At 36.2% G+C, this 19,902-nt stretch overlaps 1 protein-coding gene across 1 annotated transcript in view; it reads left to right on the top strand.

The window, feature by feature from the left end:
• Positions 1 to 19,902, top strand: part of pcdh15b (protocadherin-related 15b) — a 216,475-nt gene that overhangs the window by 94,847 nt on the left and 101,726 nt on the right. The window contains exons 14-18 of the mRNA XM_016495480.1: positions 5,290 to 5,439; positions 6,833 to 7,026; positions 8,036 to 8,168; positions 9,832 to 9,911; positions 13,369 to 13,462. Of these exons, the coding sequence (XP_016350966.1) occupies positions 5,290 to 5,439; positions 6,833 to 7,026; positions 8,036 to 8,168; positions 9,832 to 9,911; positions 13,369 to 13,462 (651 nt within the window). The remainder of the gene's footprint in view (positions 1 to 5,289; positions 5,440 to 6,832; positions 7,027 to 8,035; positions 8,169 to 9,831; positions 9,912 to 13,368; positions 13,463 to 19,902) is intronic.

Raw genomic sequence — 19,902 nt, 5'->3', positions numbered from 1 at the left:
CAATATAACAAAGAGTGAAAAATTTAAGGGGGTCTGAATACTTTCCGTACCCACTGTATATATATATATATCACTCTGAATTGCTTTAAAGATGAGGAGTGACTTAATTCATCAGATGTCACTTTGCTCAAAGCTTTTTTAATTAAAAAAAAAGGTTAGCCATGTAGCGCAAGTCACCATGCCAATGAACATCGCTAAAAACCAATCCATCTTCTTGAACCCCCAAAAAAAACAACAGAATCTCCTAAAGTTTACCACAAATTCACCTGGACAGCCACTGAAACGGGCTTCCTGAAATAGGCCACAGTAGTTTGTTGTTGTTCTGTCTCCATCATTTGTTTTTCAGCTGTGAAATAATGGCCTTGTGGACAAACAAATGAATACAGAGTATGTGTGGTTAAAAAATTGCATAGGGAATGCATTGTATGCATACCCTAGCATGCACGTAAAAACCGAAGTATTCTTTGGGCTTATCACTAGACATTCCTCACCATGCTTTCATGCTGAAAAGACCTTTGTGCCCGATTCTATAGGAGTGTGTAATTATGGTATGAGAACACTAAATTGTGGCAGAGGCTGTGAATGAATGCTGATTCTCAGTCAGACGTGCGTCGCGGTCGGCTCATGGGACGTGGGCTGCAGGACTTAACATTCACTGCACTGCGCCTCATGCCTGCTGAGCACCGATTCATTCAGAAACTGAAACCAGCTGGTCTCGTCTAATGGAACAGAGGAGTTCGGGTCCCGCCGGTGATGTTATCCCGCCGGTGACTGCTTTGGGTTGCCATTATCTGTTTTGCGACAAGATGAAGTTTGTTTGCCGGAGCAATGGAATATCAAGTATCTCATTTGTCCTGTCTTTGTAGCCAATAAACATTGTTTTCATTCATTTAAACGAGTCTGTTGGGCCACGTTATTAAACCCATGACGCTGTTAATTTGGAGGAAATTGTTCTCTGAAATAACAGTGAGGAAAGTGTTGCACTTGCAGCTGATCTTTTGAGATAGTACATCCTTGAGTACCGTTTCAAGGCTAAACATTATGAAAATTTACTGCAGTGACCATTGTTTCTGCTAAACAATGTGCACTATTTGATATCAGTAAAATGTGCAAAACTAGCTCCTGCAATGCTAAGTTGTTAGCATGCTGTGGTGGAGTTGTTAGGTTGATACCAGTGTGTTTGTGGTGGTTAATTACGCCCATAATATACTTTTTGTTTTGTTTTTTGTTTGTTTTTTACACTTGTGTTGAATGCAAAGTATGCTTCATTTGATAGCAAACTAGAAAGTTAGCTATCAAAAGAAAGTTTTGGATTAGAAAGTCTGCTATCATACTAGAAAGTTTCATTCTTGTCCAGTGTCTGCACTATTACTCTCCAGAAGTTGTGTGTGATTTAAAAAAAAAAAAAACTCAGGCCCCGTCTACATGGAGACGTGTTTAGCTGTATACGGAAAAATTTGTATCATATCGGCATTTCGTCCAGATGGATCCGGCGTTTTGGGAGCCTGAAACCGCTATTTTTTTAAACCGGGTCCCAGAGTGGATAAATCTGAAAACGTTTTCGTGTGTACCACGAATCTATATATTTTGTGAAACGATGATGTCATCACCCCACGTCTCGACCCTAGTCAAATGCTGCTACCTTATGTAACAGCAACAACAACAACAATGGCAGACTACATGCTAGGGCTGAAACGATTACTCGAATAACTCGAGTAACTCGAATACAAAAAATCATCAGGCTTCGTTTAGTCCATTTACTGTAACTACACACAGAACACCGTGTTTCCCCATGGGCCATTATTACTGACGCACAAACCGATAAACGCTGGACATATTTAAGACCGTAAATCAATATGCTGGCTAGCTATGATGTCCCTAAGTTAGCTATGTTTTGTTAAAGGCTAAGCACCATTCATGTTGATTGTCTAATTCTATCTCTGTGACACACACACACACACACACACACACTCCTCATACAGTTATGCATAAAAATACCACAGAAAGTAAGTTAGTCAATATCACACGAAGAGAGCCAGTTTTCACCTCTAAAATCAGCACGATTACAAATGTGATACTGATTTTATGCAACATTTCAAGAAACAATAAGTTAATATTAAAAGACTTACCTTTTAGACACATATTGCCTGTTTTGCTCTCGCCAACAAAAAATAATTCCAAACACAGCCACAGCACTGTTTTGCATCTCTGAGCAACATGACAGGGTTTTGTTCCTGAATGAATCAACCGTTTAAATGATTTGGTTCAGTCGCAATGAATCACTTATTAACAGTGACTTGCTGCCACCTGCTGACAGTTTTAATTTGACATTTAAAGTATCTTTCATTTTTAAAATAATTGTAAATATCAGTATTCAATGTTTTATGATTAAAATAACAAAATATTATTTATGCATTTGTAACTGCAGGTTAAATACATCCATGTCCCTCTGAGCTGAATTAAATAGTGTAAATAGGCCTTCATCTAAATGCCTCTTCAGATGCAGCTTCTGTGTTTCCTTTGCATTGCAAAGATGAATTTTGTTGATACTGATATAATTTGTTTGGTATCAGCCCAAATGTCTTATTATTCTAATTGACTGATTAAATGTAAGAATTTGACTCAAAAGATGATGCACACAGAAAAAAAAGGCATCATAAAGGTAAACATGCCCATAAAATGTAAAAATCAATTTAAACTTATTGGAACAGATTAATTTCTATCACTGCTGTGAACTGAGAACTGACCAGTACATAGAATATAAAGGATATCAAAAGCAAGTTTTACACACACACAGACATGCACACACGCACGCACACACACACACACACACACACACACACTCACACACACACACACACACACACATGCGCGCACGCACGCACGCACACACGCACACACGCACGCACACACACACACACACCAGTAAGAGACATTTATTCTCCAAATTTATTCTCCAAATAACTCTAATTTCATGTTGCAGAAAAATGTGTTTAGAAATTGTGTATGGACTCTTATTCTTGTTCCAAGTTACCTTCCTGTCCACTGATTTGTGCCTCTCACAAAAGCCACAAAGCCTTCCAAGAAGACAGTAAAGGCTCATGTCATGCTTGAGCTTTAGTTAGGCTGAAACTTGAAAGTTAAGTTGCACGACATAAATGCAATGTTTAGGTATTATTATTATTTGTATTACTATTATTTTGATTTATGTCTTGGTTTTAGTTTGTACTGTTTACATTTTTTTAACTAATGTGAAATTGATTTTTATATTTTTTGATTTATGCCTTAGTTTTATGTTGTAATGTTTACCTTTTTTAATGTAATGTGAAAAGATTTTAGTATTTTTATTTATTTTATTTTTTATTTATATTTTTATTACATTTTTTTATTGATATATTTGCATTTGCATTTTGAATGTAATTTGGAGATTAAATGCATTAAATGGGTTTAGTTTTCACGGTTATTCATGCATTTTTACATTAATTTTAGCAATAAAAATGTTATTGTTTTCTAAAAAGGAAACAAATTAGTTGTTTATTTTAAGAGACCTGTCATATTTTCTCTTGTATATTTAGTATTGCTCTTTAATACAAAAAAAATACTTATCCGATTACTCGATTAATTGATGAAAAAATCAGTAGAATACTCGATTACTAAAATAATCGATAGCTCCAGCCCTACTACATGCTTGTGTTCGTGTTGCAGAAGCTACTGAGCCTATTATGTTTATTAAAGAAAAAATAAAAAAATTACTTAAGCAAAAATGTTTGTATACAGCTCGCAAGGTTTTTCCGACTGAAAACAGCCTGAGACAATGTTGCCACCTTTTGGACAAGCTAATTACTGGATAAAAAATTAAGGCACATATGTGAGATTCACAATGTTTGATGATGTGTTGCCCACAAACAGTATATGCATACTGTACGAAATTCGCACAGTTTGCATACCTTGGTTTACGTATAGAACCCAAACTATACTTTAGGCAATAGTAGTTAGTGATGCTAAGCTTAGCAAAGGCCACAAATGAAGCAATGGTTGAAAGTGGTTAACAGAAATATTGACAATATTTGCAATTTTTAATTAATGGCATCGGCTGATAATTTTCTGTTTGGCTGATAAGTATTGTAATTGGGACTTTTATTTTGAAAGTGCTGAGAACCAAACACACAAGTGCCCATTCTCCATCTTCATTAGTTTCATTAGTGTCTTTGTTTAACTGTTCTAATCATTGAATAGCAAATGTTATATTACTTTATTCATATACTGTTAGCATTCAGCAAATATGCATTTTAAGCAAGTTTTATCTAAATATATATAATAAACATTTCATGCCACAAATCTCGCACATCTGCTAATTCTGCCGTTTGCCATTGTCATATTTGCTCTGTACTGTATGTAAAATTAACATTACCTGGTCTTTTCAAAATTATTTACATTACTGTTGTGTACTGGTTACAGTATTTACTGCTTTTTTTATTGTTTGTGAAAAAAAAAATACTATAATAGGATTACAGAATCCTATTTGGAGTATAAATGTTTTTATTTTACAGATTTTTTTTTTAATCGAGTTCAAATTTTTGTTTCAAAGTTGATTCATTTCCAAATGATTTTTTAAAAATATTTTAGAATATATTATTTAACATGAATTTAAATTTGATTGCAGAAATTATGAATGTGTTTACTATATTTAAATGAAATTGTGTGATTATATAGGCCAGTATCACCTTTATATCTTCATTTCCATAAAACAAATCCATATCCGACCATCAGTTATTAACATGTTTTCATTTGTGTTGTCTTTTATTCATGATATTTGACTTGACTACCTCCTTCTGTGCTCGAGCTTCAGCTCTTTCATTCCATGTGGAGGTTGACAGAAACAGTTCGCCCTTCCCACAGTGCAGTCCACAACCTCTCTGTGATATCCCATTAGTCTAGTTGACAGCTAGTGAGGCAGTTGGGAGTACCGCCAATGGACTGTACACTCCACGCAAGAGTGTTCATTTGAATAATTTGGCTAGGCTTTTGCCTTCACAATAAGCAAAGGGAAAATGCATGAGGCTATCTGCCTTTTATATCACAATATCTGTTTGCCACTGTGTAGTTAGCAGCAATTTTCAAATTTTGCTTTTAGCTTTTCTTTTTTAAAATGGCTGATTTACAGTGATTTATCTGTGCACAATATGTAATTATGAAATTAAGAAGCGAATGTGGTTCCTCCCAGTGCGTTGAATGTGTTTCTCTCTGCCTCACGCTCTGATATTAACAGTTTCGTTATTTATTTTGTAGATGACTGCCTCAGATGGAGTTCAGGAGAGCTTTCCAGTCACTGTTAATATCACTGTGATTGACGCCAATGACAACACGCCTGCCTTCCCCAACGTCTCCTATAGTGTGAATGTTTATACAGACATGCAGCCTGGAGACACAGTCTTACAGGTAATCAATTAGATACTCTTCCACTGCAATAAAATCACTTCTTTAACAGCATTTTGTTTGGTTCCCTTCCGAGGGAACTTCGAACTGCTTCCTCTAGGGGTCACTATGGGGAAACTAGAGGACGCAGTGTCTCGTTCCCTTCTCAGGGAACCATGGTTACATACGTAACCTGAGACGTTCCCTTCCGAGGGAATTTCGAACTGCATCCTCTAGTTTCCCCATAGTGACCCTTAGAGGACGCAGTGTCTCGTTCTTTTCTCAGGGAACGTCTCCAGGTTACGAATGTAACCATGGCTCCCTGAGGGAACGAGACGCTGCATCGGAAATGCTTTGGGAACACCCCCAGCGTTTCCGACGCAGCTCGAGTTCCTGAAGGGGAACCATGGTTATATACATAAACTGAGACGTTTTCCAAGAAAGACATCTAAGCATACTTTAAGAAAAATCATGAATTTACTTGAAGCCTTGTTGTCTGACAATATATTATGATTTGTGCTTTATATACTTCATACAAAAATAAAGCTATGGATATATTCTCTGAAAATATGTATTTTATAAAATTTTCATCTTCATCTTAAATGCATTGACCTTGTTTTAGAAATGTTTAGATTTCTTTCCTGGAAAACAAGGCAAAATCATATTTGCAGAGCTTTTCACCCTTAATCCACTCATTTGAATTAATGGCTGTAGTTCCCACATTTATGAGGGGCTTATTGCTGCAATAATTGCTCAGATCTCTGTTTAATCTTTGTCTTAATGGGAATTTTCTTTAGAAATGTGTGCATAAATGATTCCTTTGCAATCAGAACATGAGCAGGGTGTAGATTTGCTCTGACATGCTGAAAGATTGACCCCAGAAGTCAAAATTAAAAAGTACAAGTTGTATCATCTAAACGGTTAACTGCTCTGTTATATGCTGCTAGTTGTCACTTTATAAAGGCTCTGAAATAAATCCTTATCTCCCTGTCTGTAGAACCGGTGAGTCAGAAAGATCAGTGCTACATATTATTAGCAGGTAATTCCAAAAATACGTGTCTGGGTCACCTTTTACATTTCATAAAAAAAAGTAATAATAAAAAAATATATATTTTAGAGTTATACATTTTTTTAACTATATATAGATAATAAATTATATTAATAATGTATAATTAATAATAAATTAATAATATAGAAATTATACAACAGTAATATTCATTTATTGATCAAAATAAGTACTTTTTTGCAAAAAGAATAAGAAGCATATATATATATATATATATATATGACCCAGACATGCACTTGGCAGGTTTTGTGATTCAGCCTGATCCAGAGAGGAAGCTTGGACAGTGATGAACGTGAATAAGCACCTTTGCATGTCCCCTCTGAAGTAACAGCTCCAATTTATTTATTTTAGCTGGCAGCAGTGGACGCTGATGAGGGTCCCAACGGGTTGGTGAGCTACAAAATCTTGGCGGGGGATCAGGGACACTTCACCATCAATGACTACACAGGAATGATCACCGTGCTGCCCGGTGTCAACCTGACCGTGGGCTGCTCCTACGCCCTCACCGTTAGGGCCTCTGACAACGGCCCTGCGTCCCAGAGAAGGTAAATCAACTAAAAACCCAATGAGGGTTGAAAATGAGTGCGTCTCTCACTCTCTAACAGAAGACTCAACCTATCATGCCCAGTTTGAGATCAATACGATGCCACATGGTGACACATTTTGCTTCAGAAATATCCCCAAGAACACTCTGCCAATATTGGCCCCTGCTCTTGTCCATCTGACATTTGGAAGAGCGGAAATTAAGGGCTTTTCACTCTAATTGCTGCTACCTCCCCTCCTGTCCAATTCATACCAGCCGCTGCCCTCTGTAATTCTTGCTGACTGCTGAATCAATACAGATGAATGAAGCAGAAATAGAATGAGGCCAAGCAAATTTCAGGAAATGCATTGTTTCACTTTGCAAGTTTAAAAGTGTCTAATATTCACAACAAATCAATCTAAATTCAAAGTTCTTCTTCACTACTTGGTTGAAATCCACTTTATCGAGGTAGAGAGGTTTATGGTGAAAGCCAAAGGCAGCAGGTGTGCTATAATATGTGTTGGACAGATGGCAGTTGAGCTTGTGAGCACAGGGTAGTTATTTTCATCTCTTATTTTTCTGTTTTAAAGTTTTATGAGAGCGCTGGCATCAAATTCATCATATTGGAACATTTTCAAAGTGAAAATACTGCCCGATCTAATTTGCTTCAATCACGCTGATGAGTGCCTTGATACAATGTGTCATAAAACAATGACAGTACCAGGTTTGGTTTTCACTAAACATCCGAAAAACAGACTTTCAAAAGTGTTCAAAATAAATAAATAAATGAAATAAAATAATATAAATAAATATGAAAATAATATTTTGCAATTCATGGTTCTGAATGATGCCTATTTAGACAGGAAATTATATGTTGAAACTCGTTTTGTATAGCTGATTGTTTTGTGGCTGCAGTGGCATAGTTAGTAGCTGGAGGGGATGCATTAGCTATCATGTCGTTCCCCTGAGTGAGACGCTTAATACGTTTGTCAAATAAAGGAATATAAATCATGTTCCTTTTGTTTCTTCAGAAGTTCCATCACTACGGTGTATATCGAAGTGCTGCCCCCCAACAATCAGAGTCCTCCCCGTTTCCCTCAGCTCATATACAGCCTGGAGGTCAGTGAGGCCATGAGGACTGGAGCCACACTGCTCAATATACAGGTGACTTACCCATCAGCTCAATGACCAGTTGAGCTATTCTCATTAGGGTATTATTGTTTAAATGAAAATGTGAGAGTATCATTAATATTAATATCGTAATTCTAAATGTATGAATGATCTGTCAAAAGTTTGGAATTTTTTGGAGTAATATTGTGAAACATTTTTACAATTTAAAATAAATATCTTGTATTTGAACACATTAAAAATTTATTCCTGTGATGGTAAAGCTGAATTTTCAGCAGCCGTTACTATTCGGTGTCACATGATCCTTTAGAAACCATTCTAATGATTGGCGATTTGGTGCTCACTTATTTTTAATTATCATTGGTGCTCAGTTAAACATAATGGTTCTTATTGTTGTTAATGCTGAAAACAAGTTCCAAAAATTTCCCCAAAATGTTGTTCTGGATTCTTTGATAAATAGAAAGTTCAAAAGAACAGTATTTATTTAAAATATATCTTTTGTAACATTATAAATGTCCTTACTGTCACTTTTCATCTATTTAATGCATCCTTGCTGAATAAAGTATTCATTTCAATCAATCAATCAATCAATACTTACTAACCCCAAACTTTTGAATTATAGTGTTTCATGATTTCCAGAAAACACTTGATTTCTGCTGTTTAAAATGATTTCTGAAGGATCATGTGACACTGAAGACTGGAGTAATGATGCTGAAAATTCAGCTTTGTGCAACACATGAATATAAAATGCAATATATAAAATACCATAAAATAGAAAACAGTTCTTTAAAATAATAATTCATATGTAATAATATTTCACAATATTACTGTTTGTACAACTAAAGGCAGACTTTGTGAGCATAAGGACGTCTTTTAATTATTTTTTTTTTAAATCTTAATTATTTAGCATCCAAAACTTTTGACCTGTACATTTATCAAAATATATTAAAGGGGTCATATGATGCGATTTCATTTTTTCCTTTCTCTTTGGAGTGTTACAAGCTCTTGGTGCATAAAGAAGATCTGTAACGAGTTTTGGGCAGTGTAGAGTAGCACTTGTTGTTTGTCATTTCTCTGATCACAAATGCAGACAGGGTTTTATGTTTATGCGGCACGATGCAATGCAACGCAACGCGTAAAAAGACAGTATAAGTCATTATAATCAGTAATTATGTCCCCACTGGATGCAACAAATGCCTCGTTTGTAATGGGTTTTAATGTTTATGTCTCGTCGCTCCGGCCGGGACACGGCATCAACAGTATGTGAGGGGCGTAACATTTCCGTCTCACGCTTGAGGTATTCGGCCAATCACAACGCACTGGATAGCTGGCCAATCACAGCACACCTCGCTTTTTCACACCGATGAGCTTTGTAAAAATCGACGCGTTTCAAAAAGGCGGGGCATAGAGGAGAAACAATAATGTACAGTATGTGGAAAATAATGTGTTTTTTTAACTTTAAACCGGATAAACACATTTCATTACACCAAATATACAAAATATGGTATTTTTAGGAGCATCATATGACCCCTTTAATATAACTTTTCACCAAAACATTGATGTTAAAGTAAAAAAAAAAAGATCATGGATATATGTAATGCATGTCAGTATGTGTTTCCTGATCACAAAGTTTGAAGGCTGTGTCTTTCTCATCATAATTGAATTAGTGTAACACGAAAACGCTTTTTGTCATTTGCAGGCAACCGACCGTGAAAGAGATCCCATTACATATACCATCCTGAGAGGAGATCCAAACAACATCTTTGAAGTCTCCCAAACGTAAGCTGGCTTTGAAAGGCCGGAAAACAGCTGCTCTGCCAAAACCCATCATTTTTTGGGGTTTGAATAAGCAGAAATGATATCGTAATTGTGATTCAGAAACCCTCACACAATGATTTGCACTCAGATAAACAAAAGCTTTTTCTCTGTGAAATATGTGTATGTTTGGGTTAGCCACATCCTGACATGAACTGGATGCAGATTACATTATGACACAAACATGATGCATAATTAATAAGTACTGATGAAAATATGAATTCCTCCATTTCAAATAGCAGCTTCGGACATTTCTTTCAGCAGCTTTTCGGACACTGCTTGGGGTGAAGGACCGATAGTACGTAAATGTTTTCAGAGCAAAACCTAGGATGCATTTTATTTTATTTAGCACTCCATAAAACGAGTAAACAACATTAGGTGGCTGATATCTCTCACTCTCTTTCTTTAGTAAAGCATGTTATTCTCCGTAGTGTGCAGGGTACCAAAGGGCATTTCAGTCATAGCCTGGAGCAAAGCTTCTGATCCTGTTCTCGAGTTATTTAAGCAGGATATCACAACCAGGACACACTTCTAATGAACCGCTACTGTTCTTTCAATAAGCAGCAAGTGAAGAACAGAACAAATATAGCTATATTTCTTGAACTACCTGAGCTTATCTCTCACAGTTACAGTTTCTTTCTTTCCTCTCCTCCTTCCCACAATGCCTTCTGCTCCCCACGGAGTTTACGATAGAGCTGTCTGTTTGAGGGGATTGTGTAACTGTGGAGTCTGGAAAAGTCTGGCTGGAGGGTGAAGAATAACAGCAAAGTGGATGGCATAAAAGTGTAATAAAATTAGTGCTATTAAAGTAGCTCTGGTTTTATAATGTTTTAGTCATGAAAAAGTCTATATTTAACTTTTAAGTATAAAAGTGATAAAATTGCATGCAATCTTGGTAACTTCCAGTAAATCTCAATAAAATTGAATTTATATGTATCTTATACACTATGCATCTTATCCACAGTAGCTAATTCGTTAAAATGTATAAAAAAGATAAGTTTGTTTTAGTGCTAGGCGGTTTGACCAAAAATTTGTATTTTTTTTTTTTTAGGATTCTGATGGTATCACAGTTTATGGCGGTTTTTCCAGTCTTTTGGAACCACTGCATTTTAATCACGATCCAAACAAACATGCTACATGTAGCATGAGAAGTTTTTTAATTGAATTAGATTGTATAATTACAAAATTTGAAGCAAAAACAGAATTGTCTGACCTTAGCTTTGTGAAATGATGCTACATAAAACGTATCTACACGAAAACAAAAACAGCAGATGGACTGAATGAGACGTAAATTCACTCTCTGACAGCAGGTGGCGCTTATGGAACCCTTGGTTACCGCTGTAAACAGAGCTGAGCTGAAACACTGCTTTAATGTGAATTATACAGAGACGAGATGAAAAGAAAATACCATCTAAACATTTCTGAAGACAGTCAGTTCCCCTCAGAGATACAGTCATATAAACCCCCAACCCCAAATCAGTATTGAGGATTTTCTTCCAGTGTTTTGTGAATGGTAAAGTGAGTTTGCTCTGCCTGCTACAATATTTTCTCCTCTTTGTGTTCGTCTTCAGAGTCTCGGGCTTCTTTTAAACGTTTATGGTTGGTTTATTTGCCCAGTTAAAGAATTAGTTGTGTGTTATTAATAGTTCTAAAAGTGATCCAACCATTAGTCAGAAGTGTATGCAGTTGGATCCTCTGCAGTGAATGGGTGCCGTCAGAATGAGAGTCCAAACAGCTGATACAAATATCACAATAATCCACAAGAAATCAGTCCATCAATTAACATTTTGTTTAGAACTGTTTGGACAGTTTTCGCTTGTAAACATTTGATCTGCCATTTTTCTCTCCTGAGATTACTTTTTCACTGGAGATAGCAATATTATGGATAGAGAACGTCTCGGTTACGTATGGTAACCCTCGTTCCCTGAAGGAGGGAACGGAGACGTCACGTCGGATGGAGGTTTCTGGAGAGGCAAACAGGTCTACCTGAGCGGCTCCGAAACGTCTCCAAACCAGATGGACCGTCTGGGGACGGAGTCGCCATTCTCCCGGGAGCGCAGCTCGAGACAGCTCGTATTTCGTCGGTCATCCGACGTGACGTCGAGAGTGACCGACTGAAAGGGAACTTGTTATTTAGCTGGAGGTAATAGTTTGACGTTAAAAACATCTTGATGGATTTGTTGCTTACAAACATGTAGCTTTTCACTTCACAAAATGTTAAGTGAAGGGCTGGAGTCCTGTGGATTATTGTGATGTTTCACAAAATCACAACTGTGATGACAAAGTATCTCAACAGGTGTTTTTCCTCTCGAACCGATTGATGTTGAAATTTATTTTTGTATTGTGTCTATAGGCACCACACAGCAATAATGTGTATTTTTTTTTTACTTACCATTGTGGTTTTGATTTGTACAATTTTCAAAGATCCCCAGTAGAGTATCAAGTTTGAAATTAATTGTGTTAGTCCCTCTACAGGTCTCAATAATAGGTAGCTTTTTTTTCTTCTTAATTTTAAAGGTAACACTCAATATTTCAATTTTTTTATGCACATTGTTTATTTAGGGGAAAAAATCTGTTAATGATGAGGACAGTCACACCAAAATACAATTTCAACATTTAGCTTGAATTTACAATCGAAAATAAAACTGTATGTTTATGGACAAAATCTGTTCATATGTGTGTATGTATGTATTTTTTATTTTTTTTTATTTTAATTTATTTATTTCACAGTCATGTACTTCCCAACAATTATATTTAATTCAATGCACTAATAACCTGTTACTAAAAATGTTAGTGTTATTTATTCATTCATTCATTCATTCAATTTTCAAAGTTTGTATTATTGATGTATGTAGCATATAAAAGTAACCATGCCAGCAGACAGTCCTCCAACTTTCACGACCCACAGTTTAGTGTGTGTCTCACTCACTTTTCCACAAGTTCTCAATTAAACTTGCATTACCATGTAAACAAATGTAAATGTGTGACCAAATGCACTACGTCCTAGAAATCATTTAAATTGGGCACAGTGTTTTACTCATGGCTTCTGCTGCCTAACAACAATTAATCCAGTCCTAATCGTCCCCAGGCACACGTAAACTATCCTCAACCTTTCACAGTAGCACAGGTCTTACAAGGAATGAATATATTGACCGGCCATCTCATTCAGCAGTACATAATTCCATCCAGCCTATATCTGATGAGCTAATTTCAGCCGAAAAAGATTCACTTTGTCTAGATTTTGGCTGTGGCCTGTTGTGCGAATGACATATTCCAGTTTAGTTTTCTCAGCACACTGTGTGAATTTTAACACTTTTTCCCCTTCCACTCATGCTTGCTCTCTAAAGCCGCCGTAAAGTTAAAACACTCAGACCTCTGGGCTTTATAATCCTCAGGTTTTCAACATCATCTTTGCTTTCAGGTCTGGCCTGTTGTTGTTGGCGAAGACGCTGGACAGAGAGATCACGGATCACTACACGCTAACAGTCACGGCCTCCGATGGCAAACCAGATGGGGTAAGACTGAAGCCTGTCAATCAATCACACTCAACTGAAGACGAAAAGCTGCAGTAGCTGCAGTTCAAAAGATCGTAATCGAATCTTCTGCTTAAACAGACATCACATGTAGACACAGTACAACATGGCAGGCAGAGTCTAGCAGAATCAATCATGCTGATGGAAGGAAGGGCAGATGAGAGTTAAAAACAGTCAAAAAGTGTGCTGGGAGTATCGTATAGTCATCTGTAGTCCGACAGGTCTGTTCAGTGTTACTGGCTGCATGAATGTATTTACACAATTGTGTATAGACAGTGGTGACAAATAGAAAGAAATTATTGCATTCATGATTAATTTATTCTGTCAGTCAGGTAGACAGTCAAATTAATCTTTCACTCGCTGATTGTTGTTTGTTCATTAATCATGAACTACCTGAGCTTATCTCTCTAGTTTGATTTATGTATTTATATATATACATAACTGGTCAAACCATTTAATATAATTATGATTTTTTTAAATGTTTTTGAAATAAGTCTCTTTTATGCTCACCAAGGCTGCATTTATTTGATTAAAAAAAATAATAATAATAAATAACTTTTGCATTTTATAAAATTTCAATAAATTGTTTTTTTTAATTTTAAAATGCAATTATTCCTGTAAAGCTGAATTTTCCAGGCAACTCCAGTCTTAAAGAATAAATTCCTTTTTTAAATTTGTATCCAAATAGAAAACAATTATTTTAAACAGCAATAATATTTCACAATATTACTGGTTTTACTGCATTATTCATCAAATAAATACAGCCTTGGTGAGAATACGAGACTTCTTTCAAAAACATTTTTAAAAATCGTAATTATTCCAAACTTTTGATCAGCAGTGTTAGCATAACCACAATATAAATATATTTTCAGTAACACTCAAAATAATGTTCAATTCACTAGCAGTAATGCATTAGACATCTTGAACAATGAACAGTTTGTTTTACGGCATTTATTAATCATTTTATAGTTGTTGTATTGTTCATTTTTGTATTACTATAACAGTACTATATATTCATAATGGTGAAAATTTGAAAGAATACGTATTTTATATATGGTATTATGTTTATATGAAAAGAAAAGAGAAGCCTTCCATTGATTCACTCATTCGGTCAATCAAACTGATTGCTGTTTATTTGTTTATTCATTCATTTCAAGTGTTTGATTTCTTTTGTTTGTTTTCATGCTGATTACACAGTATATAAATGTAGTTATGAAAATGGAATTTTGAGAAAGAACAAGGATTAGAATCAAAGTAAAGAGAAGCCTAATATTGATTAATTTATGCAACCAAACAATCAATGATGCACATCAATCAAACAAATGATTCCTTCACTCACTGATTGTTGTTTGTCCGTTCCTTCGTCCATTTGTTTGCAGCAGTGTTTGGTTTCCTTTGATGGGGTAAGTCTCCGAGCAGTTACCAGCGACTGGTCTCTCCTGTTCACTCCACTCTCACAAAGGGCTCATTAGGGCCTTTCGCACCGTGGGAACCTTTTCATAGTACCAGAAGTAATTGTGGAACTACCCACTTTTTCCGGCGTTTTCGCACCGCCGGAACTGGGTGCGATTTTAGTAGGCTAGTTTCACACTGCATGCATTAACAGTGCATTTTGTGTGTTCACACTGCTAAGGCTATGTGCAGAAAATACAGTTATTTCTGGATCACTACATTGAGTATTTATTTTAATTAGGGTGACCATACGTGCCATTTTCCCAGGACGCGCCCTGGCCAGGATTTCTATATTGCCTAAAATATCTAGGTTTTGGCTTTGTTTGCGTGTGCAGACCAATCGGTGTATGACATCAAAATACCATACAGATGGTTCCTTATGCTTTCAAAATGCTCTCAAGGTATTTTGATGTCATACACCGATCGGTCTGCACAGCAAACAAAGCCAAAACCTAGATATTTTAGGCAATATAGAAATCCTGGCCAGGACGCGTCCTGGGAAAATGGCACGTATGGTCACCCTAGGCTTACGTCACTTCTTAGTACACACTCTCAGTGCGAATGCAACCCTTTAAATGGTACTGGGAAATAGTTCGCGCAAAATCGTCCCAGTACTTTAGTACTGTACATTTAGTTCTGGAACTAAAGCTGTGCGAAAGGCCCTAATGTGATTGATCTAAATAGAGGAAAATGAGGTGCATCTTACAATGGAGTGATTATACCATAATGATGGAGATAAACGAGCCGAACGGGCTTTTTAATTATGAAGCACCTTTCGCTTCACTCTCTCATTGAGCCTATTTCCCTTACTGGAGAAAATCTCACTAAGTATTCCTCGATAAAAGAGATGCCTGGATTTACAACCCACTTCAAGGACATGTAATGTGTTCACCTCCAAACTCAAGGATAATCACTTGCCTTCTTCAGGAAGAAAGTGCATAAAGATCCGGCTTTAAGCACAATGGTGTCCATTTATATCCGGACTGTCAAGGTGGTTGTCAGGTGGTGAAGTTATGTTACATCAGAGTCGAAAGTCTGTGACTTTACTGTCACGTTAGTGTAGGCTTTACAAACAAATGATGGTGATTCCAATGCTTTAATAACCCCTGGAATAATTCAAAGCACATCTTAATTGGCAGAATTCTCAGAGCCGTGATCTCTCCTCTTTCCTGGCCTGTTGAGAAAGACGTCCCCTAGGTGCTTAGCTCATGAAAGTAAAATGAGAAAACAGTGCAGCAGGTTTCATTCCCATCTTCCCATTTACCTGCAAGTGTCCCTCTGTGACCTTTCTTATTCACTTGCAGCTAAAAATCAAGGGTGAAGTTGAGACGTAAGGCTGGGGGAGCAGGTGCGGTTAAAGGTTTTTAAAATTCAGTGACCTTTCCTAAACCACCTGGTCATTAGCCAATTTAATAAACAGTCCTTTTCCTGCAGAGGAGAAATGGAAAAGTAGGTCCCTTTCTAAGGGCCCTGGGCGACACTCAGAGTTGACCTCTGTGCCCGCTGAGGTCACTTGGGCCGCTTCTTGCATTGCACAGGGCGATGTGAGAGCCAGACAGATTTACAAAGTCCACAAGAGAGATTTCTTCATCCCCAATCTGTGGATAGAGGAACAGATACAGCTAGACGCCTGTAGTCTAAGTCTAACACTGTCTAACACTAAGTCTTGTTCACTTTGCTGGAATGGGCACAGTTCAGTATTAGCTCCCTTTCAATCCCAATCCATCCATCTGACCGACCGAGGTTTTTTGATAGCTGCAAGCAGGGTGGCTGATGGCTTATATAAAGCTGATTTACATAACTTGCATTTTTCACAAGGACAGACCATCAAACACACAGTACATGCGTTTTTATACAGGATACAATGCACTTTTCAGCTGGATTCACCGAAGTTTGGAAATTAGATTAAATGTTCAGCAGGTATTCAAAGACTTGTTTAAATTATACAAATGAATATTTTTTTGAATGCCGACAGTGTATAAAAATATTATAGCATTTGCTATTCTATTATTAGACAGAACTGCTAAGCGGTATCTTCTATCGAATGTTGTGCCCTCCGGAGGTCACATTTATCTGCTACATATGTCAATGAGGCTGTACTATATTCGCCACGTTGTTACTGTCGCATCGCTTCACTGCCATTTATAAATCCTCTCCCATGACCTCATGGGATAGTAAAGTGACCATTGAATGCGCACTTCAGAATCCCGACAGAAGTAGTAGGTCATCTGGGTACTTTTTGCCTACTGACTTTCGAATAATATGAATTCGGACATACTATGTCCGTTTTCATGCTGTTTTTCGCATGCTATGTAGTAGGGAAGTATTTGATTTCGGACGCAGTGCATAACTAATGCACTAATGCAGAAGCAAAATGAGCGTTCATGTGCGTCACCGCTCAAGTGCTTGTCTCTCAGTGCTGTCAAAATAAAAGTCCTCCTGACAACACTTATAAGACCAAACAGAAAAACTCTGTAGAAAATACAAAATATTGGCTGATATATCAGCCTTGGCGATTTGGTTGACCACTAGTTCAGACCACCAGTCATTTTTTTTCCGCTGCATGTTGCCAGTTGCTGTAACAATTGGTCACTAGATGATGTTGCTAAAGTTAAACTTGTCATGCCACAGACACAATCAAATCATGATGCTCATGTTGCCGTAAATTGCCAGCTTCATTAAAATAAATGATTTCAGGTCGTTTTGTTGTTCCAAATCACTGGTGGTGTGAATGGTGAGAATTGTTAGCATTTCAAATCTAAGCCACTGGGAATGAGTGTTCTAACTAGAATACATTTTATACCATTTTATTATAGAAATACCCAGGTTTAGCAATTAAGTTGCAAGATTGTCTTTCTCGCTTAAAGATTAATGGTATCCTTCCTGTTGCTAATCACAAGATGCGAACCTGTTTGTTGACAAACTGAATGACCTTGTTTGCATTTGTCTGAGCTCATGATCAGCTTACCTTATTCTAACCCCAGAGTGTAGTGCAAACTCAGCAGGCTTTATTGCCGGCACATGAAAAATTTACAGGACCAATCTGCCAACTACTCCAGCATTTAAACCTTTAATAGATAAGTCCGAGCTGAAGGGGAAAAACCATCTGCTAATTTATGGAATATTGGTTTCCTCACTGGCTGTTCTGGGATATTTCCCCCCAATGTTTTATGTTTCAGGGGAAGTAACAAAATTGACTTGACATGGATGCAGAATGATCTGATAAGAGGCTAAGCAACTATGTTGTGAGGACACCCTCACTTCCTGGATTCCTGGTTTTCAGTTGTTTTTTAGTATGCAAGGATTTGGATTGCTTGACTTCTAAATGTTTGAATTATTTATTTCTAGTGATGGAGTACCTCAGGCTGCTTGTTTGTATATCCAATGTCCCCAATTATTTTATTTTATTTTTATTTTTGCATTATATAACATATCAAACCAAGTGACATTTATTTTAAAGAAATATAGCACAAATACACATTTCAATCAAAACATTTCACAATAATAAGTGTGTTTTTAATGATAGATCATACACTGCTAATCTGTTTCCCTGACTCACTTTTTTTTTTTTTCATTTTCTTGTTTGTTTGTGCAACCTGATGAGAACATCTAAAAGGCCCGACACGCTCACTTGTTTATTAATTTGTTTATTCATTTACTCAATTGTTTGTTCACTTGTCAGATCATTCTTTGCAATAGTATTGTTTAGTATGATTTGTTATGTAATTGTCATTTGTGCAGTCTGGAAAGAGCATCTGAAGACCTGGTAGGAGGAGAAGTAATCATTTGTATGAAATGTTCTCAGAAACAACTTTCACCCTGTAGACTATGTAGCTCTATTTTGAATTGACTGATGCTTCGAATCTAGCTGAAGTTGCACTACCTAACCTTACCTGCAAAAACACATTTGTACACAGAAAATGGTAAAGTCATATTATGTGTATGTGTATTTGAAGTCTGCTGTAAATAACTTGTGTGAAGACAAGACATAAGTGGTCATAAGTTCTCAAGGTGGAGTTTAGAGCGCTATTTATATATTTATGTATACTGTTTTTTTCGAGAGTGAGAAAGAAGACAGAAAAAATAATATGCCTTGAGCATAACATAAACTAGGATATCTCTGATAACTTGCTGCATATGTAAACCCAATTGGGCAGTTTTTTCTTTTCTTTTCTGTCAGTAACATTACCTATTGTGTTTTATTTAACCCCAAAATCAAAAGAAATAATTTAGTAAGTACCTTTAGCATAAATCGAATGAGAGCGATTTTACAACCCTTGGGATATTTTGGATAATGGCATTATAAACATGACAAATTAAGTCATCAAATTATTACTGTATATCATATATTGATATATTACATGATTAGTTATTATTGACATTTTTAATTATAATTATAAATCTATATTATGAACTTCATAATAAAACAATTAACAACTTTTTAACATATGCAATATGGAATTATTTACATGACAAATTAAGACATTAAATAATTACTGTAATTTTTTTATTATAATAGGCCTATATGATCTTGGCCCCTGCAACTCACTTTAAGGAGTGAAATATGGCCTCATATGGGAAGGTTAATTTCTGTCATTGATCAGAATTTTGACTGTGTTCCTATTTTTTTTTTTTTTAAGTAACATAAGCTTAGAGTCCTGAAGAATGAAATGTAACCTTTTACAAACTAATTGCAAATATGTATGCAAAGTGTAAACTATTAAATATAATCTACAAATCATGCAATACCGTACCACTGAATAAGAAGTGTTTTAATGGAGGGCTTAGCTAATCAGGCCATGTAGAGACAATTATTAATCTTTTTTTATGAAATCATTCTTTCATTTCATGTCGTTTTTTTGGTAAAAGCAGATAACTCCACATTTCATGTTTTAGAGTTAAAAAAAACACTCGTTTAATCTTTGTAATCTCCTCAGATGACAATGTAGATGCCTGACAAACGTTTTTGT

This window comes from Sinocyclocheilus anshuiensis, unplaced genomic scaffold (assembly GCF_001515605.1).
Source record: "Sinocyclocheilus anshuiensis isolate Anshui unplaced genomic scaffold, SAMN03320099.WGS_v1.1 scaffold466, whole genome shotgun sequence".
Classification (NCBI taxonomy): Eukaryota; Metazoa; Chordata; class Actinopteri; order Cypriniformes; family Cyprinidae; genus Sinocyclocheilus; species Sinocyclocheilus anshuiensis.
The sequence above is the reverse complement of the archived record's forward strand: the minus strand, read 5'-3'. Positions and strand labels throughout refer to the sequence as shown.